General features: G+C 46.0%; 3 protein-coding genes across 3 annotated transcripts; 1 reads left to right on the forward strand and 2 right to left on the reverse strand.

Moving 5' to 3' along the window:
* Positions 1-3,907: 3,907 nt before the first annotated feature.
* LOC101780776 (putative leucine-rich repeat receptor-like serine/threonine-protein kinase At2g14440) lies at positions 3,908-8,502 on the reverse strand. The gene is made up of 8 exons (XM_004962121.3): positions 7,699-8,502; positions 6,318-6,772; positions 5,736-5,871; positions 5,580-5,651; positions 5,436-5,504; positions 5,277-5,348; positions 4,476-4,547; positions 3,908-4,383 (listed from the first exon to the last, which is right to left on the reverse strand). Exons 1-8 carry the CDS (start codon positions 8,385-8,387, stop codon positions 4,341-4,343), a joined length of 1,608 nt encoding a protein of 535 aa, XP_004962178.1. The 5' UTR covers positions 8,388-8,502; the 3' UTR covers positions 3,908-4,340.
* Positions 8,503-12,447: 3,945 nt separating this feature from the next.
* On the forward strand, positions 12,448-15,813 carry LOC101781180 (peroxisomal adenine nucleotide carrier 1). The gene is made up of 5 exons (XM_004962122.4): positions 12,448-12,781; positions 13,663-13,894; positions 13,967-14,113; positions 14,864-15,030; positions 15,142-15,813. Exons 1-5 carry the CDS (start codon positions 12,618-12,620, stop codon positions 15,431-15,433), a joined length of 1,002 nt encoding a protein of 333 aa, XP_004962179.1. The 5' UTR covers positions 12,448-12,617; the 3' UTR covers positions 15,434-15,813.
* Positions 15,814-18,738: 2,925 nt separating this feature from the next.
* LOC101752686 (SKP1-like protein 18) lies at positions 18,739-19,032 on the reverse strand. Its single transcript, XM_004963730.1, has one exon. The coding sequence runs from the start codon at positions 19,030-19,032 to the stop codon at positions 18,739-18,741; it is 294 nt and encodes a 97-aa protein (XP_004963787.1).
* Between the last annotated feature and the right edge of the window lie 3,117 nt (positions 19,033-22,149).

A 22,149-nucleotide genomic window follows, 5' to 3' on the forward strand; every position in this document is an offset into this window, starting at 1 on the left:
CGCCAGAAGAAACTGCAGTTGACTGCCTGGAGGAGTTAGGCAGTTAGCTCAAAGATCTATGATTCAAATTCTCTCTAGGGATAAAATAGATGAACAGATTGCAAAGGTTCAAATGCACGATATCTTGCGTGAATGGGCGACACAACATGCTCGGAAAGAAGGATTTCTCTATTTGTGCAAAAATCAAGCTGATGCGTCAGATGGAATATCTGATTATCGTTTATCTTTCTTAGATTTCTTTGACAGTTTATCTTTCTTAGATTTCTTTGACAACCAAATTTGCTTATCTGCACCAAAGGTCCTGTTTAGTTCCCCAGAATCCAAACTTTGGCACGATGCAAAAAGAAGATTCCCCGTCACATCAAACTTGCGGTACATGTATGGAGTACTAAATGTTGACGAAATTAAAACTAATTGCACAGTTTGGTTGTACTTTGCGAGACGAATCTTTTGAGCCTAGTTAGTCAATATTTGGACAATAATTCACAAACACAAATGAAATGCTACAGTGTGCTACAGTGCGATACAGTGATTTTAGCGGCGCCAACTTCGCCGAAGGCCAAATATGCGAAGCATGTTGGGCTTTCACTAATAGTTTTCTACCTGTGGATGTCCTCACCTCCCTGTCCAACCATCATCATCTTCACGTGCTCTCTTTGCCCGTGTGGGAATCCGTGACTGCGTTCCCAGACAGCACCCTACTCCCTCAGAACCTTCGTAGCCTGTTCCTGAACTTCCCTGCTACCTGGAACACGTGGCACGCAGATCTTTTGCCAACTCTAGGGAGGCTCCAAAGCCTCGTGGGTCTTCTGTCAGCGGCATATCAACAAGATGATGCGGATGTCCCAGATACGGAGTTAGATCCCGTTTGGTTCTTTGCTTATTTTTAAGTGTCACATCAATATTTAGATACTAATTAGGAGTATTAAACGTAGGCTATTTACAAAACTCATTACATAAGTGGAGGCTAAACAGCGAGATAAATCTATTAAGCCTAATTAATCAATCATTAGCAAATGTTTACTGTAGCAACACATTGTCAAATCATGGACTAATTAGGCTTAATAGATTCGTCTCGCCGTTTAGCCTCCACTTATGTAATCGTTTTTGTAAATAGTCTACGTTTAATAATCCTAATTAGTATCTAAACATTCGATGTGACGGGTGCTTAAATTTAAGCAAGTGAACCAAACCAGACCTTAATCTCTCAGCATTGCCAGAAAGCAGAGGTGCCAACGTACGAAGCCCCCATCAGCTCCAGCCCTGCCGGTGGGTTCCCGCGGTTGTTGTCCTTGGGTCTCAGGGGGGTCCAAGCTAAGAAATTGATATTTCCGACTGGTACTATGCAGAAGCTCATCGAGTTGTGCCTTATGGGAGGCCATATGGCAGCGGTTCCAGAAGGCAGAAGGGCTGCTTGACCTGCCGTCACTAGAGAAGTTGGAGCTGAACGAAATGATAAATGAGTTGCCCAGGGAGACCCACGAACTGCTTGAGAGCAAAGGTATCAAGATCACCATCACTAAAGACGAGCAGACAGCTCCAAGGAGATTATTCTTAATAATTTCACACGCTCACGGTAAGATCCAGCTTTATTCAAAACACTTGCCTCCGCAAATAAACAGCGCCATGCTTTTGCTGAAACAGATACCGATCCTGTGCTTATTTGCAGAGGTATCACGTTGCATATGGCCCCTTTCTGAAACAGAAACTGATTCTCCGCAAAACACTTGCCCCCTTTCTGCAGATGGCCCGGTTGCATATGCTCGGAGAGCTTGATGACGGTGCTTGGGTGCAGGAACATGTCTCTGTAACTCAACTGGTCGTTCTCTACGCCATTGCAGGAAGGAAGCGTCGTCGATGTAAGCAAGCTTATTAATTGGTGACTGTTAGGCCGTGAATTTATTTCCTGCACTTCCCTGAACATGCCTACTACGTTGCTTTACTTTGGTGTTGTTATTAGATTTGCTACTACCATTTGTACTTCTGATTAAAATGATTGGTTTACGTGTCTGCTTGATGAATATAAATCTGAACTAGTGAAAACCTGGTTTGAATGTAACAATCAGTGTACATTGTGCTGAATAAGGCTTGAAACTCGAATGGGTGCTAGCTACTTTTGCTAGCACTACTCCCTACTAGCACTACTGTTGTCCTGGGAGCAGACCTTATGTTCAGTTGAAGTGAGACTCGTGAACACACTATGCAGGTGCTGATTATCTGTTCAGCATGCAAGGTACGCAACTGAATTATTGAACTGAGAATAACACAAATTATAAGCACAGGGTGATGGAGTCAACTCACAGCTCGCGCAATCCCTGTCCCTCGGTTGTCTCGCAAGACCGTGTGGAGTAGCGCTCCCCGGTGCGGAGGTTCAGGAACAGCACGTGGCCGCCGTCGCCGAATCGGGCGGCGACTGGCGACACGAGCCAGCGGCCGTCGTACGAGACGAGGTAGCGCGCCGCGCGCGCGTCGTTTCAGGACGCGAAAGCGGTGGATAGTGCCGCTCGGACCGTCAACGCGGCGGAAGGAGAAGCCGGCCCGCAGGGGCAGCGGACCTCGCCCGGGGCCTGCGCGGGCGCCGCGCACCCCAGAGCGGCAGACGAGGGCCACGCCGCGCTCGTGCTGTCGCCCTCGCAGGGGACGTGGCGGACGACCTTGCGCAGCACGCCGTTGGGGAGGTCCTTCCACCGATCGAGCGTCGCTGCCATTGAAGCCGGGAGGGAAGGGGCTTGGCGGCGGGGGGGGTCTGGTACTCTCGTGGATGGCAGAGCGGAGGCGAGGCGGCGAGCAAGCCGTTGCGGTCGGATTACTTCTGGCTTCTCGAAGGAGCTGGTCGAGCCCCTTTTAACCATCGCTCTGGGCGGTCTAGCTGTCCGGCCAGGTCCAAATCTGGTCTGGAGCGAGTTTTCGGGCCTAAAATCAGGGTTACTCCGCCTTCCGGCCCGTTTACAACTCGAAACCGACCAGCTACCTCGTACCCTTTGTTCGACGAGCAAGGAGCTGCTGTTCGACGTGATCCAGGCGGGGCCAACTACCTCGACGCGGTGGAGCTCCTGCGCGACGTGCCAGTGCGTCGCCGGCCATGACGGTCGAGGAGGCCCGTGAATACTTCCGGAGTTCCGGTAACCGTGAGGCATCGCTTGCTAGTTGCTAGCAGGCGGCGCATGCAAGACAAGAGAGGAAGCAACGGCAATATTCTATGGTAAGAAAATTGAACCAAGAGAGAGAAGCATGCTGCAGCTGAACCGAAGATGAAGAGGGTCGTTTGGGATTTTAAAGATGCAATCATACTATCCGAGGTTCTGGCGTCAATCATTGTGTTATTACTTTGCAAATTTATGTAATACTTAGTTGAAACATGCTGTTGTTTGGCCTCATGAACATACACCATTTGCATTCATCTATGCAGGCAACCAATCAAACATATCTTGCATCTCTCTTTTGAATTGTAGGTATTAATATCTCTGTGTGGCCTGGCTAACATAAAACAAGTAACCAAACAACTGGCCGGCCTGGCTCCCTGGTGCGAACCAGGCTACGACGGGAAGATAACACCCTTAGAGAGGGCCGCGTTGGTGTTTGCGAACGGATAGCCATGCTGGAACCGGCCGGTGGAATGCTGGATGGCCGTGTACGTTTGTCAAATTTCACAAGCTCACCGCTGCCCCAAGATGGCTGCCTGCTGCCTAGCGGCGTGTCGGAGAAAATCTGGTGGAAAGAATGGAGTGCTCTTGGTAACTTGCAGGCGAAAGAAAGAATATAGAGTAGAATACAACTTCTTTTTAAGAGTTCTCGTAATAAATTGCAGTTCCACACCTTTGTGCAAACCCAATAATTCTGAGCGGAAAAGTTCAGAATCCGTGATCGACCTACGTATAACAGGAAAATTCTTGCCATTTGCTGAAGATTTCTAAGAAACAACCATGAAGCATTTGTAAGCGTTCTTTCAGTTCCAATATCCAGTGACCAGTGTACAACCTACAACGTCCCCAATTGCAAAGAGAAGCTGCTAAGCACGGTTCAAGTTTGTAATGTACAGAATCTCAAGTTGATTAACCAATGTAAACACTTTCCACTATCCTACTCTATCCCAACCTTTTTGTAATGCATACATTCAGTGTAAAACTACAGCGTCGAAACCAGTATATGTATCTTGACCAGCTGTGGCCGACCTCTTTGCATTGGTTGGTCGGATCACATGGATGCTAACTTGCTTTTATATGTACAGAATGGTTACAAAATCTTGCTATAGCCACCCTAAAAGAATCAACGACTGTCCTGCTAGCTCTGAATCATGTTGTGTACATATACAGTGGTTGTTTGCACAAAATGTCTAGCTGTTAGTGCGGTGGTGGTGGGGCGAAGAGATTCCCAGGAAGAAATCTGCCAATTGAATGAAATATAAGTATAACTCCCTTGAACATAGAACATGCACTGAACCAACCACTAGAGTTTCTGGGTGTAATGGAACTTACCTGTAAGTCAATCCTTGCTTGTTCAGTAAATTATCTGGAACTGGTCCAGATAAAGAATTGCTGTACAAAAACCTGAGTAATGAAGAGAAAAACATCAGCTGAAAAGTGGGGCGTTGCTATAAATCAATGCAAAAGCATGTTTACAAGGTGCACGAAGAGATAAACATCAATCTAGGATGTTCCTATGTTGCAGAATCAACATCCAGAGTACAAGGTGCATGAAGAGATAAACATCAATCTAGGGCGTTCCTATGTTGCAGAATCGAGATATAGTTGTGCTCTATCACCAGCATAACACTCCAATCATGTAACGAAAAGAAACAACGTTATAACATGCTATTCTCCTTTTCAATGGCTCACTCAAACCACTCACAAACTCTCAACGGAGAGATACTTTAAGAAGCAAAATCCTGATAAATTGGACAGACATTGTGAAAGACATGTAAGTGAGATCCTATACATTGTGGGCCTTGCAGGGATATCCTTGTCATTCCACTTTATGTATAATAACAAAAAAGGGAGGACTTCAAATACAGCACTAACTCATGTAACAGGTCTGCATCAAGGGTCAACCTTCTTGTGTTCTTCAAGTATGCAGCTTATATTTACTTGTCAGAATATAGTAGTGTAGCAATTCAAAGCAAAAACTACTGCTGCATTGGAAGATTAAATCTTGGTTCTTTTATGCCATTCATAAACACACTATGCAGGTGCTGATTATTTGTTCAACAAGAAAGATATGAATACTGAATTATTGAAATGACAATGACAAATTATAAGCACAGAGTGAAATCAACTCACAGTTCACGCAATGTGTTGATTGTCCCCAATGTCCTAGGTACTGATCCAGATAGATTATTTTCTTGCAGGTGCCTGTAAGATAGAACCTTCTCCTAAGTAATGTATAAATACACATAACTTTAACCATGATCTTGAGAATTGCATAGCTAAGGGTCTTACAGCCGTTCAAGCTTGCTTAGGTTGCTAAGATCTGGAATCGGTCCAAGCAGGCTGTTGTGTCCGAAAGATCTGCTCATGGTAACAGTGTTACTTTTTGTTATTTTATTCAATTGTTCAATTAATTAATTTTTGAAGAAAACGTACATATTAGTCAAAGCGGTCAGGCTCGCAATTTCAGGTGAAATAGATCCAGAGAGACCCATACCAGATAAGTTCCTGTTACAAATCAATACAATGATGTCAGTACAAAGTGGGGAAGAACCATATTATACAGATGGAAGCAGAATGAGTTCAACTCACAATGAGATGACACGTATTCTTGATCCTTCATCACATGTAACTCCCGTCCAAGAATATCCTGAGGGCATACATGGATCTCCATTCCAATCTTCAGGTACATTTTGAAGGTTTTTCTTTATACTCTCCAGAGCACGTACTGCAAAAGCATGCTAGATGTAATTAACGAGCTTACATTATGCATGTCAACATATGCAGAATGTTATACACAGTACAGGTTTGTTTTCCTGCGATGATATTTTGGATTCCCAGTTACTCCCTAAAAGTGATGCATTCACTGATAAATAACAGGAACTCTTAGGTAACTGTACTAATGACACATAATGCATTACACCTCAAATAATCACATCAATGTTAATGCCTCATGGCTACTTCCTAGCCCAACATATTTAATGTGAAGTGTACTTTCACAATATGGTGCTTGGTATTCTAATAAATGTGACAGCTAATAAGAGTTACCAGAGCCCCATAACTCATAACATGGCAGAGAATTTTGTCCTCAATATACATCATATCACATTGGCCAGGAAATTTTTATAAGAAAAAAATTGATATAAAGAGGAAATAAATGAGAAACTGCTATACCATCCCGTGCATATGTCAATCTTCCTAGGGGAAAAAGTCCGAAGACCTCGCCAGCATTGATAAGTGGGGGAAGAGCAGAAGGAGATGCAGGTTGCAATATAACTCTGGTCAAGCCTGAGAGAATCCATTGTGTTGCAAAGACAGAAAGACCAGCTGATGTGACAGTTAGATCTCCGATAAACAGGTAATCATTTATATATACGTTAAAGGTCCTTGAATTCTCAGGTAATGTGTCAGCAAAGTAGAGGGCAACATAATAGCTATCATTCTGGACAGGCATTGGAGGCCATTGTAACACTAGGGGTGCATCTTGTTCCGCTACGAAAGCTGTGTTAAACACGTTGGGAGGGGGGAGATTCCAGAAATCAGCTGATGTAACATTTTGGGTGCTACTAACTGCATGTTTGCTGTCAGGGAATGGCTGCCAATAGCGATCAAAACTGTCATCAGGGTACCTAACATTGAATGCAAAGAAGGAATCAAGTCAGAAATAAATACAATTCTCATTGTTCGTACACATTCAAGAAATAATCGAATAAATAAACAAATATAGTAGTCCTGCACTCTTAATCAATCATATATGACACCTTCCATCTGTTTGAAATGCGTGAACCATACTAACTCCCGATATGCGCTATAAGTAAGGCGGCAACAGTATACACCAAGATCATAACTCTTAAAAGATAAAACAGAAAGCTACCATACTAAGAAAATAAGCAAGTGAAACAAATGAGATCTTCAAGTGGCATCTGCCAACTACTCCAGGAACAATCCTACTAGTAAATCCCCAGAGAGTACCCCGGTAAACCCAGACTGCACAATATTACGCGAAGAAGTGGAGCGCATTAGCACAAAAGTAACAGCATTCAAGTTCTAAAAGAACAAAAATAGTCTGATCAACCTATCCCTGCCTGATAAGGCGAGATATGTTTTCATCAGATGATGTAGAATAAACTCTTAACCAGAAAGGCTAAAACCAGGAGTTATTAGATATTTGCACGGACTAGAAACTAGCCTAAATGCTACTATCTGTTTAGAAACTTACCCTACTCCTGTCAATTACAGATCCACAGACCACTGTACTCTACGTGGTCAGATTCAATCAGTGCTACAGTCACTAAATCTACTCAATTCTAGCAACCAGGAGTTTTTAGATATTTGCACGCACTAGAAACTAGCCTAAATGCTACTATCTGTTTACAAACTTACCCTACTCCTGTCAATTACAGATCCACAGACCACTATACTCTACGTGGTCAGATTCAATCAGTGCTACAGTCACTAAATCTACTCAATTCTAGCAAGTCACTGAATCCCCATCGAACATTTCAGCACTAGCTCACAAAGGGGCACTTGAATTGAATTGAGGCCAGCCACTAACCTCTCGATTTCGCCAGTGGAGCCAAATTTGGTGCGAGCTATAAGGCCCATAGCGCTGGTTTTGAAATCCGTGGCGTTGTACACGGAATCGTCGAGCTGGATCACCTGCAGCGCGGAGATGAACGGGCCGGCGTCGGTGTAGTCCGGGTTCACCCCGAGGCAGAAGCTCATGTTCCTGCCGCTCGCGGGGAAAACACCCTCGTAGGACGACGCGGCGCCGGCCAGCGCGTCGTCGGTGGTATTGACGGCGGTCCAGAAGGTGCCATCCACGATCAGATCGAAGACGGGCGGCGGCGGCGCGGAGGAGGAGGAGGAGGAGGAGGAGGAGGCGGAGAGCGCGCCGTAGAAGAAGGTGGGGCGGAGCAGGTAGCGGCGGTTCTTGTCGACGGGGAGCTCGTAGCAGAACTTGGACCTGGGGCGGTGAGGGAAGGAGCGGAACGTGGCGAGCGTGGGGTCGAGGAGGCCGCCCGCGCCCGGGAGCGTGGGTGCGCTGGGAGCGCCGGCGGAGACGTAGGGGGCGTCGGGCTCCCAGCGGAGGCCGCGGCCGTCGGTGGTCGCGGACGCAGAGCCGCAGTTGAGGAGGTAGGAGAAGCCACGGAACCCCTGCGCGGCGGCGAGGGCGAGGTGGGCGGGGAGGAGGAGGAGGAGGAGCGCGGCGGCGGCGTGGAGGGGGCGGGTAGGCGGCGGCATTTTGGTCGGGCTGTTTCGCACTTCCGCTGGATTCCGGGTGGGAATGGAGCTGGGGGTCGGGTTGTTTTCGCGTGGCGCAGGTTGGGGGCGGCAGCAGAGTAGTTGACTCGGCCGGCGCCCGGCGGGGAAGGTGGGCGCGGTCGTAGGAGCTGACGAGGTGTGCGTCTCGGCGCCTCGGTGCTGGATGACTGGTGGGGTTACTACTTGGGCGATCCGGCCACGCGGTGACGCGGGTGCGCCGCGTGACCGGTTCTGGCGTCTTGCTCGGTTGTCAGCGACTCGGTTCTGTTTAACATTTTGCGGCCCGTTTGAATTGGGCATCCTTGAATCATCGCAGCGATACCGTTTCAATTTCTAGCAAGAAACATGAGTACATGACGTTATACCTCGAGCAAGTTTAGGACTCTGCCTCATAAAGTTCGCATAGTATTTTTTTTAGTTAGAGGGTGTTTGGTTCTCTAGAGATTCTAAAATTCCTATCACATTGAATGTTTAGATACTAATTAGGGGTATAAAAAATACATTAATTACAAAACCAATTGCAAAGATGGAAGCTAATTTGCGAGACGAATCTATTAAGCCTAGGACTTGTTCGCTTCAGCTTATAAGCCGGCTGAAAAGCTGAAACGGCTGATTTGTTGTGAGAGGAAAACACTATTTGATGGCTGATAAGCCGGCTGAATAAGCTGAAGCGAACAGGCCACTAATTAGGTCCATGATTTAATAATGTGATGCTACCGTAAACATGTGTTAATGATGAATTAATTAGGCTTAATAGATTCGTCTCGCGAATTAGCCTCCATATGTGTAATTAGTTCTCCTAATTAGCCTCCGAATATTCGATGCGACATGAATTTTAGTCCGGAGTAAAGATCCAAACACCCCTTTAAAGTGAAATCTTTTGATCGAGATAGTCTCATGCATACATTTCTAGATTATATATGAGTACAATATGAGGGCTACTTATATTTGAGCTATACGTTAAAAGTTGGAGGCATTATCTCTCGTACTATTTATTATTGATGTGGAGTGTGCCACATAAACATATAAGCTAGTGTTCACTCCAACGGTTGCAGGTCTAAGTAACCCCAGTGTAATGTACTTCCTCCATTTTAAATTGTAGGTCATTTTAGCTTACATGATTTTTGTGATGCACCTAGATATACATTATGTCTAGATATATAGCAAAATATATCTATCTAGAAAAGTTAAAACGATCTACAATTTGAAATGGAGGGAATAGCTAATTTAAGGGACTATTACTCTTGAAGCTACTATTTCTCTTTATGCAAAATAGCCGTATTGGTCCCTAAGAGCTACTATTTCTCTTTCGGCGAAATAGTCGTATTGGTCCCCAACTTTGCTCAAAGGGTTGTTTTAGTCCCTAAGCTATCAAAAGACCTAAACTGATATTTCTGGTTCAATCTAATCCCTGAACTTATGTGGCATGCCAAGTTCGCGTGCCATGTCAGCTAATCGGCATGGAGCAAAGTTCAGTGGCTAGCAAACCACGCCTAGAAGGTGTATGCATCATATCTGCATGACTGTCCAACATGGATGGGCTAGCAGCATAGCAGGTAAAACTTGCAAACTCCACCTTCCATGCAGCACGCACACATGTGTGTGTCTGCACGCACACCTTCCTTAGCAGAGGCTTCTTCTTCTTCCCCTTCCTACCCTCCCTTTTCTTCTTCTTTCTAAAAAGTCATGAAGAGGTTAAGGGGTTCCATTATCCGAGCGGCGGTACGGGGGCTTGAGCCCCACCCGCCCACCGCTAGATATGTCCCTGCTACAGAGAGCGAGGAATTGTGTCTGTATTCAACAACATGTACAATATGCTGACGACAGATAGGAGAGGTGCAGCTAACTGCTACAAGCAATTTAGGTGGGATGACCAGAGCTGGAGGACAACCTAACAGGTGGTATCAATCAGTGAGAGTGGAAGGGTAATTTGGATATTTTGCATGTGGATGTATCAATCAGCTGACGTGGCACGACAACATAGCATGCCACATAAGACTAATGACTAGATTGGACCAAAATAAAAGTTCAGGAATCAAATTGGCTCTTTTAACAGTTTAGGAACTAAGATGACCTTTTGAACAAAGTTGAGGACTAATATGACTATTTGCCTTCTCTTTATCTAACCTTACTTCTCTTTATCTAACCTTACCATCCTAATATCTCTTGATAGTTGGCTCCCCCGCCCCCCCCCCCCACCCCAAACCCAACTAACTTTTTTGATTCACTTTGTGTCTGTGCAACCGAAGTTAGCACACTCTCGAACATTCAGTTATGAAACATGTGATAATGTTAAATAAGTTGTTAGACTTAAATGGCCTTATTGATACAGAATCCATTTTTTCCAACTGAAGAGTAATATGAAGAAAGGAAATAACATATCATAATTAATGAGTACGCCTCGCGAATCAAATAGATATTCATTTATAATAAGAAATTTCCTAGCACATGCCGTGGAAAATTCACGTGAAACTCCGGATAGTCTCCTAGTGTGGTATACTCATTTTGGCAAGAACTTCTTTGACCATCGACCCTCGAACACATTGAGGGCTCCTTTGGGAACCTCAAACTCCGAGGGGATCCCGTCGTTTTCCCGAGGCTGGAAGCCCGCGTGGAGAACTGGCCACGGGCCAAATTACCTCATCATTTGGGAGAACAGGAGACAGGGGCGCCTGACCCGATCCGCGAGTTTTTCGTGTGGCGAGCCTTCCCCACCTCGAGGGTCCGGACGGCGCTTCCCCGAGCGTCGTTGCTCCACCTCCGATCGCACCTCGAGGGTCAGCTCCGCCTCCCCCACCTTGAGGGTCCGCAACGCCTCCGTCCGGGCACTGTTGCCCAGCCTCCACCGCTCCTCCACCTTCCCGCCACCGGCCAACTCCACCCACCTCCGGCCACCTCCATCCAATAGCCGGCGCCCAACCTCCGTCACATCCCCAGCTACCCCTCTACCAATCCTTTGCCTCCGTCGTGCCTTCCTCTGCCAAGGATTGGAGATCCCGCGACCCACCATGACTGCTGCCGCTCTGAGCACTCGCCACCAAATCCTCCAGCCGTGCGCCACTTCCACCCAATAGCCCGCACCCCCACATCCTTCACCCCACCTACCGCCTCCTCGACGCCACTGGAGGCCCGGCCGAGCTCCTCCTGGGGATTCGAGTTCCCGTGGCCGCTCGAGCCGTCGGCCCGCTATGGCCGCCCTCCCATGGAGCACCACCGTCCCTGCCATTCCCGTCACAACAAACCGCACAAATAGAACGCCGGTGGAATCAACGGCAAGTGGTGGGGAAGGGGTGGGAAACGTCGGTGGAACGCACAAATAGAACCTCCTCCATCTCCCAAACAACGGTAGGTGGTGGGGAAGGAGTGAGGGAGCGCTACCCTGAGAATCAGGTGGCCGGTAGAATCCCCCGTCGGAGTTTCACAGGTTAACTAGTCACCGGCTTCCAAATTAGCCCTGACTATCGAGACGCGGCGTTACTGAAACCGATCTATAGCCATCAAACGATATTCCACGGCCACGAGTGGCAATGAGGTTTACGTTGTTTTGCCACTGCGTCACCGCGTGGAAAACCTGCAAGACGACTGACCCGCACGGCGACCTTCGGACCAGACGGACCCTCCTCTCGTCCTCCGGTGCGTCCTCGCCGTCTCCACCAGGACCACCACCCTCCCCGCCCCGACCCCACTGCCCAGCCTGTCGATCCAGCACCAGCAGCGACGCCCGCGCGCTGCCCCCGTCGTGCGTGGGAGCCCAGACAGCGCTGTAGCACGTGCGCGCGCGAGTCCACACCGAACGCAAACAGCTCAGCGCCGGGCCTGTGTACGCGCCCGAATGCAAATTCTCGCGACGGCGCACGTAGCGGTGCGCACGAAACACCCGCAAAACCATCGCGGCAGTCAAAAGCCCAATACTTGCCCCGCCCCGCGCGGCGGCTGGCGTCGCCATCCGGCCATCCCACTCCCTCCTCCCCCCGTCCCCCATCATCTGCCGTGACGTCTCCCTCTTCTCCATCCACCCCCCTCTCTTATTTACTCGCACGGCCCGCCCCGCCCCGCGCCTCCCCCTCGCCCGCTGAGTCGCTGGCTCGCTTCGCGGGTACGCACCTCCCCCACGCCGCTCGCAACTTGCTGAACCCGAGGGGGCAGTAGGCGTCACGGAACAGAGCGGGAAGATTCCCTCGGGATCTCGGCGGCCGGGAGAGGAGCGCGATGGCGGGGGACGGCGGCAGCGGGGTGGACTGGGAGAGCCTCGCGGAGGCCACATCGGGGGCAATCGGCTCGCTCGTCAGCACCACCGTGCTCTACCCGCTCGACACCTGCAAGACCAAGTTCCAGGCCGAGCTCCAGACGCACCACGGCGCGCACAAGTATAGGTACCGATCCCTTCCTCATCTCTCTTCACTGGGCTGTCCGGTCCGCTCGTCGGGAGCTGGTGGCGATCGCGTGGTTCAGGAGCGTAGCAAGGTTCTCCTTCCAGAGGCGGGCCGCGAGGATTTGGTCCACTTGGATCTGATTTTGTAGAGGAAGCTCGCGACGATTGGGGTTCCCTGGGCCTGCGCTGTTTGCGATGAGGTTGATTGGGACGGCTTGAACAGTCCCGCGTCAGTCAGGGTGAGGACGCGTTGATTGTTGACATTAGTTAGCGCCTACTAATTCTCTGCGATCGAACTGTCTGCACTTGAGGTCTCGATTTGTGCGAGCTTCTCCAACCTTTATCTCCTTTGTGTGGAATTTCTGTTGAAAGAGGTACAGTCGATGGTACACTTGATTTGGTTAGGTTCACAAAACATTCGTTAAACCTGCCAAATGTTTTATATGGCGAGTGCAATGGTTTTGCGTTGCTACACTAGGAGGGTTAGGTTAATATCTGACAACTATTATCATCACTAAGCAAGCATGGAAAGAGTCTGACGTGACAAAAAAGTGGATAATTATGCATCTGATGTTGTTTCTGTGGACAATCATCACCTATTCTGGGTGTTTGGGGGGGGGGGGCGCTATCTTCTAACAATGATGCTGGGAATTCGATTGACTGCAATTTTGGACCCATAGTCCGATAATAAGAGATTTTTTTTTGGGGGGGGGGGGGTGACCATGCATTTTTACTTGTGATTCATGTACACATGGCCTACTGCTGTTGATGATATTGCTATATGTTGTTTTATCTCTACAATTTCATCTTTTCCATGCATCTATCTTGTACTCTTCTAGTTACTCCATTATAGGAACTAAGTGAGTTCAAATGCTTTTTCAGGAACCTTTCAGATGTCTTTTGGGAAGCAATTCGTAAAAAGCAACTTTTGTCCCTATATCAGGGTCTTAACACGAAGAACATTCAGTCCTTTATTTCGTCGTTCTTTTACTTTTATGGGTATAGCTACTTTAAAAGACTTTACTTGGAGAAGAGTGGAGCAAAGTCTATTGGAACAACAGCCAACTTGGTAGTTGCAGCTGCTGCTGGTGCTTGCACAGTTATCGTGACACAGGTAACTAACGCTATAGGTTTGCTGAAAATCAATCTTGTCTGCATGATCTTATTTGTGCTTCTCTTCTATTAGCCACTAGATACAGCAGCTTCTAGGATGCAGACAAGTACCTTTGGAAAGTCAAAAGGGCTGAGGGAAACTCTTACAGAGGGTACTTGGATGGAAGCATTCGATGGATTGGGCATTTCCATTATATTGACTTGCAATCCTTCTATTCAGGTATTAAACTTGACAAGGTTCTTGTACAATGAACATTGTAGAACTTCATATTGCCCATTTGCGCTATGGTGTCCAACTATATCATTTTTTATATATAAAGTCCAAACATAAATACTGAAGATTGTGTTGAAAGGATATTATTTAGTTCCCATCTCCATGCTACAAAATGTGCTTAGTTTTTATTATCTGAAACCAGACATGTCTTCATCACAAACAGACACGGGTCAAAATGTTTGGGACTATTGATCAGGCCCTGTATATCCCTGCTTCTGCAATATTACCATAAATTATCCAAATATTATAGTAGGAATGTGGCTATCCTTATTTCCACAAAAACACAGAACCTTTGGAACGACGAAAGGAAGAACTCAGATTTATGTGGTTCAATATTGTGTGTGGCTTCTGCAATATTCTGTGCCCCCCCCCCCCCTTTTTTTTTTCTGAACTACCTCGACACTCTCAAATATAGGTGGTTCAAGAATGCATGCAGACAGACATAAAAAACTTTGGCCACAGCACTGATATATGCTAATGTTTTGAGATTTGCCATGCGGAAAACAATATTAGTAGAAGTATTATGAAAAGTATTTTTTCAGACCTTAATACCTTAATATTTTTAGTGTCTTTTACTGACATTTATAGAAAATAGTGGTCAAATTTGTGCATGGGAGACTGTAATGATATCCAACAGGTATAGAAAAGAAGAGATCAAGTAACTGTTTGATGATTGTTGGTATCTGTATTCTACAGTATACTGTATTTGATCAGCTCAAGCAAAGGATAATTCAGAGGCAGCGACGTAAAAATGGAGGATCAACAGAGGATAATTCCCGAGTTGCTCTTTCTGCTTTCTCAGCTTTTCTCCTTGGTGCCGTCTCTAAAAGTATTGCTACAGTATTGACTTATCCATTAATCAGGTCTGTAAACTTTTCCTTGGCAATAGAAGTATATTTGGGTCTTACCACCTGCTTTTGCTTGTTAATGCTGTCCGACGATTTATTATCTTACTACAAATCATCATCAAACAGGTGCAAGGTGATGATTCAGGCTGCAGACCCTGATGAGGATGATGAGGACGAATCAGAAAGGCCAAGCAAATCAAGAGCGCCCAAAACGATGCTAGGTGCCTTGCATGCTATCTGGAGCAAGGAAGGCATTCCAGGTTTCTTCAAAGGTCTACATGCTCAGATCCTGAAAACAGTTCTGAGCTCTGCATTGCTGCTGATGATAAAGGAAAAGATCTCAAAGTTCACTTGGGTCTCACTACTTGCCCTGCGTCGGTATCTTTTCGTTTCTCAGAAGAGGATCAAGACCGCGTAACTGTGTAAATATGTTAGCTTCAAAACTACTAGCTCCCTGTGATGACATGGTGCATCTGGGGCTCTTATACCAAGGAATAAATCTGAGTAACGAGCAGAACTGCAGAAGGAAAGCAGTGTGGTTTTTATGTGGGTTCGCCTTTTTCTTCCCGAGAATACTATGTGGGATCATGTTGATAGCGTCAGGGAGTGTTCTTCAATAAGTTTGTTCATTGCTTCTTTTTAGCTATGAATCTCAGCTACTGAAATGAGTTAAGTGTTGCGGTACCCAGAACTGGACTGTACTTTTACGATGTATGTTGCCCATAATGTGTAAAATAGCAGCCATGTTTTAATTCCCCTTTTTGAATGGAATCAAATGGATCGATTGCCATAGTAAGATTTGTCGATCATTCCCTTTGATACTTGAATTGGATTTTTTTTCCTTTTTGGAACAATTTTCAAATGGAATGGCTGTTGCTGAGCTTGTGATCATTACGTTGGAATCTCTCTCACGAGTTGTTAGTAAGTTGATGTTTTTTGTGGGATGCTTAATGACAACATATTATTGTCCCTCAGTTTTTTTTCATATCTGGTATTTCATAGCTTGGGAGGATGGGTGGGTCCGTTGAAGGGGATATTTTCCGGGGTTTCCTTTTTTGTTTCTCATATTTGGCATTCATAGCTTGCGAGGATGGGTGGGAGTGGGACCGTGGGAGGGGATATTTTCCGTCCACAGTTTGATAGCGCTCATACATTGCATTGATCCCTCGTAACTTGCCACGGACATGAGCCAAAGCTCTTTATTTCTAATCATCTCTGTTAACCACAATAACACTTATAGTTGCTCTCTCTCAAAAAAAAACTGAGGCTGCGATACGATGACTTGCGCAAATGTGGGCGCTGCTAGTTTATCCCAATATATCTGACGACTTGGGTTACTCAACCATTGAAGGTACAGCGAAATTGCGATTTTTACCATCACGAACATTGGGCTTCGCACAGTTGCCATAGTCAAGATTGGTTTCGCTAATTTGCTGTTTCAATCGTTAACAATTTGATTTCAGTGCCATTTTCCATTTTACTGTTTTTATTTCCCTTTCCACAGACACCAGGAAGGACTAAAATGGCCTTTCGCTATATGGCGCTGGCCAATTGAACCAGGTAATTCCGCGGTGAGGCAATCACGATCCAGCAGTTAGTTACGCACGTCGCGTTCCCGATAGCAGGCCGCAGGCCCGACCCCGTTCGCCTGGCCGCCGAGCGCGCACGTTGATTGCAAGGCGCAGGCGCACGGCGCCGATCACGTTCGGCAGGTCAGGTGCGCAGCCGGCGATCACGTCCTTGCTTGCAAATTTGATTGCTGCCTGATTGTAACGCATGTAGAAGCGGCGGCGGGCTAGATGTCGGCGTCGGAAAAGACACATCTGGGCGCAACGACCGCACGCGAGGATGCCCTGGAGGGGCTGAGCAGATAAGTTGAGAGCTAAGGGCATTTTAGTCCTTTCAGTGCTTGGAGAACGGGAAAAAAAATAAAAACAGTTAAATAGGTAAACGGTAAGAAAATCAAGCTGCTCTCGATTCGAGTAGCAAATTTGCAAAACTAATCTTAACCATGACAATTGTGCGAAGATTAACGTTCGTGACGGGAAGAAGTCCAAATTTCTCGCAGTAATATTTGCGGAAGTCTAAAATGAATCTTATACCAATTATAAGGATAATCATCTCAAGCTTTAATCCTCACATAACATATATAAGGTCTTTATAAACGTCCGCCACCTCAGCTCTCGATTTTGCAACGTGACTATCCCTTTCCCATTCTTCTGTATCCCTAGCTCCCACTACTGGGACTAGCTCCCACTACTGGGACTCTGCTAACTCCCGCTACCGGAATTCCGCTTTCAGTATGGCCGGTTCCGGTTCCAAATCCTCCTTTATATCGATTGTACAACCGGTATTGCTATACTGGATTAAATAACCGGTACTAAAGGGATTCCTTTAGTACTGGTTGGCATCATGCACGATCCGTAGGATTCGAACCCACGACCTCAAGCCTCGCGCAAGCCTTCTTTACCATCCCACCTATATAGCGCATGTGATGGAGGTAGATATGCTTTCCTTTTGAAATAACCCGTGGAGAACTTTTAGTACCGGGTCATAACATCACTCGTTACTAAAAAGACCTTTTAGTACCAGGTCGTAACACCTTTAGTACCCGGTGGTGTTACAATCCGGTACTAAAAGGCCTTCAAGGGGTTCCAAATTTAGACCCGGTACTAATGCTAACATTAATATCGGGTCAAAATGTGACCGGTACTAAGGGAGTGGACGAAACGTCGTTTTTCTAGTAGCGTCGCCTGTCGAAATTAATTGTCTTATAGTCATTCGATTAACATTTCATTTTTCTATCAACCACCTTTTATAATTGTCCGATCGTAAAGTAATGGCTCAGATTCTTCTACACCCGATGCCCCTCTCGAGAGTTAAGACCGCCTCCTCCTCGAACCCAATGCCGCCTCCTTTCTTCCTCTCCCTAGAACTCCCCTATCCCGCCTTGCCTCCATTCTAGGTACAACAGCTCCACCACTGCTCACAAACCGCCGGCAACACTAACTTGCTAGCTTCCGACTTCCCCGCTCATCTTTTTCCTCCTTTTTCGGAGCTCCCTCATTGCTCCCACCTCCGGGCTTCGGTGGCTTTTGTTACCTCCACCGCCGCCAACGAACCATCGTCAATGCTAACTTTTTTAAGCTCTACGCCGTTGACGCTAACCTTTTTGAGCTTGACGCCACTGCCACCGCCACCTCCACCGCCGCTCGCCCCAACTCCGACATCGCCCTCGCCACCTCCGTTCCGTCGCCATCTCTTCCACCTCCACTGCTGACCGATGAGCTATCCCGGAGCTTCCTCTGCAGCCGAATATGTGGAGAATATATGGAGGTAACGACCCATATCCCCAATTTAAATTCTATTATCATGGGCCTGCCAAAATATTCTTTTGTTTTATACGTGGGGAAAAAAAGGAATTTACCATTACAGGCGTATCCTAACCAAATTCGGATTCAAATTCAGACGATCCGATCTGTATCTGGATTCGTTAAGTACGAGAATGTTTAAAATGCTATATTTGATCCATTTCCATCCCTAACTAAAAGAGGTGGCAAGGACTCCACCAAGAGACAATGCCCAACTGCTTCATCGAACGAAGTTTTGGTAATTGATGGATAAAAAAAAAATCAAATGTTTGTTTGAAGAAGAGTAAATACGTATCAAAATTATTCTAATAATAAAAAACTTAAATTCCTAAGGTTACGATCAGTCGAAGGCCTAGGAGTTCTCCTTCCTGATCTCTTCCTCCTCCTCGGGGGTGAAGTCGATCTCGATGCCGAAGTACTCCCGAAGCTCCGGCACCGTCTTTCCCATAATCCTGTCCGCGACGCACACCATCGCCGCGTCCAGCAGCTTCTCCGCATGGAGGTAGTTGGCCGCCAGGATCACGTCGAACAGCGCCTCCTTCGTCATCTTCTCGAAGAAGGCCTTCTCGAACTCCTTAACCTCCACGGCCGCAAACGCGCCGCCGCCGCTATGCTTCTTGTTGAGGTACTGGAGCACCCTGGACATGGCAGGGCCTTGACATTCGGCAGCGGGACGCCGCCCTCCACGCAGTCGTCGTCGATCATGTTGCTGATCGTCCCGCACTTCTTCGCGACGGACGCCGCCACCGCAAACTCCTCCCCGTCGCAGCAGCGCAGCACGACCTTCTCTTCCTCCTCCACGGGGGCCGAGGTGAAGGCGGCGTTCGGCCCTGGGGCAGGGTGTGCGGCTGCCCTAGGCTTCATCCCAGGGTACAGTAACGGTAACACAATTTTTAAGATAACGGCAATGCTTATATTCCAAATAGCATTAAGTGGGGCTCAGAAAAAGATAGCCTTTTGTTATTGCTCTGCCCACAATAAAGTTAAAAAAAAGAGTCCAATTCATCTACCGCACCCCATCATCCCTATCGCCTCATCCTGCCGCTGGTCCTCTCTCCCACTCGCATCGCGTGCCCGCCACCCCTCAGCGTAACGGCAGACGGGCGGAGATCAGATAAGACATCGTCAATTCGCTTTCTATAATTAGGTGATTCGATTGCCTGTTCCCCAATTATCTGTACCATTAATTATTAATTCACTATCACAAGTTATTTAATCTCAACTGATTTATAACTATTGTGTTTTGGTTGATATGACGATCACTTCTTTGAAGAACATATTTGAAGAACTCATGATGTTTAAAGATATATTCGAATTTTTATTGAGCTCAAGCACTTTGAAGTCATTAAATGGTAATGAACTTGAAGAATGTTGCACTAAATTTGTAGAAATTTTTTCTTTCTGATGTTGAGGTATACGATCTTATTTCTAAATTAAAGATTATGAAATTCACTTTGCCAGATGGCGTAATGTCTGCTATGGAGATTTTCGAGCATGTTAGATATGTGGATTGTTATCCTAATGTCTCTATTGCTTAACGACTCTTATTTACTGTGCGTGTGACTGTCGCATCGACTAAAAGAAGCTTTTCAAAGTTGAAGTTATTGAAGAACTATTTGAGGTCGACAATGACTTAGGAGAGGTTAAATGGTTTGGCAACATTATAAATCGAGAAGAAATTGTTGGATGAGATTGATATCAATCTTATCAGTGACTTTGCATTGAGGAATGTTAGAAATTTTTTTTAAGCTAATATGTATAAATAATTTGATATGAATATTGCTTTTAGACACATTTATGTATTTATTGGTAATATTTCATATATAAAAATATTTATATTAAAAGATCCCGAGTTTTACTTTCGTTCCGGGCCTCCCAAATCTCAGGACCGGCCCTGCTCCCAGCGAGTTTCTTCTCCCGGCGAACGGGGCGGCGGCCTCCGGGTGCTTCTCCTCGACCAATGACATCGTCGCGTGCGTGTGGTAGGTCTTCGCCACCTCGGTGCCCGGCAGCGGCTAATAAGGGGGTGTTTGGATACGAGGTGCTAAACTTTACTAATTAGGAGGACTAAACATGAGCTAATTATAAAACTAACTGCATAATTCCTATAGTAATTCGTGAGACGAATCTATTAAATCTAATTAATTCATCATTAGCAAATGGTTACTGTAGCACCACATTATCAAATCATGAACTAATTAGGTTTAATAGATTCGTCTCACGAATTAGACCCAATCTGTGCAATTAGTTTTGTAATTAGACTATATTTAATACTCCTAATTAGTATCAAATATTTGATGTGATATGTAGAGGGTGTAACACCCCAAAACAGGCGAGACGGTGTGGCTGTCAATGGACTCAACCGAGATTGTCGCGATTGTTGTTGCCATCGGTCCGGTGTCTCTGCAGTCGTAACAGGTGCATGGAAAGGCGCCTCCCGAATCCTGATGGACCTGACCAGCTGGCCCTATAAAAAAAATTCGGAGCTGCTAGTCGGACGCTACGTCATCCATCTGATTAGAGCAGTGACCGTCGGATCGCAACCAGAAAATTACCACCGCAACAGAAGGTTAATGTTGCACGCAACATGACCGGTTCCCAGCTCCTTTCTGCGTCGCCCTCATCTGGGTGCGCAAGCTCGAGAGTGAGCCGTCCCCTAATGAGTTCCTCCTCCGCAAGGCATGGCTTTGCAGCAAAACTCAGTTGAAACATGTCCCATTAACACCAAAGAACCGAATGCACACCACCAAATCAGCCATATGCCCAACATTGAAAAGTGTCATATGCAACAACAGAATCAAAGGCTTGAAACATTGAAGATGTACACCAGAAATAGTTTGCATCTACAAAGCTGCACTACACGTAGGGATCTCCACTCCTGGACCAATCTCAAAGGAAAAACGGCATAAAATGGTTTGAAATCATACGAAATCTAGATTGCTCCCTCTAAATCACATCATTGGCCATAAACATAAGAAATTTGGGATTGCAACAATTCAAAATCCCAACTGGAACGTGCTAAAACAATAGACGAAACATGTCACATGAGACAAAACTAATCCAGGAAAATATCAAGTAGCAACATCCCAATTTCTCCGTTTCAACATCTCCATTTCAATATCAAGGATAGGATGAGTAGATAAGTTAATTAGGAGACCAAAGGCAAAGGGATAAGAAGCTACGGTAAACAACAGGAGAGAGATAGGTGTTGTCGGTGGGAGGCTGGACGACAGTCACGTGTCGCGCATCCGTGTATGATATTTTCATCTAGCGTCGGACGTCCTACATGTAGTGTTACCAAAAATGATTTTCGAAGACACTGAGGAATGATTATCCTAATACTATTAGAAATAGACATGTGGTGAAATTGTATGCAAGAATTACCCGTATTTGCATAAAACATTGTGTGACTACCGTTGACAATCTAGGGAGTGTAGCTTGACGAATTGTATATTTTTTGTATTTTTTTAAAAAATTATGTCCGCAATTACTACACGCGACTTATGGAACAACTCATGAAAATATGCAAGATTAAAAAACAGACCTTAAAAATATTTAAGGATAACGGGACGTTTTTAAAAATACATTCCTCCTGCTATACTTACCCGCTTGTCCTCTTATAATAATGCACGTGCGTTTAGTAACACATGTCATCATTTTTCATTTTAGCTGTAAGTAAATATATATTTTTAATATTAGAGTTGCCAGGCTTATAGCAGTGACATAGTGTTGCGGTGTATGAAACATTCGGTTTTATTCTTTT

The sequence above is a fragment of the Setaria italica genome, chromosome III (genome assembly GCF_000263155.2).
Source record: "Setaria italica strain Yugu1 chromosome III, Setaria_italica_v2.0, whole genome shotgun sequence".
Classification (NCBI taxonomy): domain Eukaryota; kingdom Viridiplantae; phylum Streptophyta; class Magnoliopsida; order Poales; family Poaceae; genus Setaria; species Setaria italica.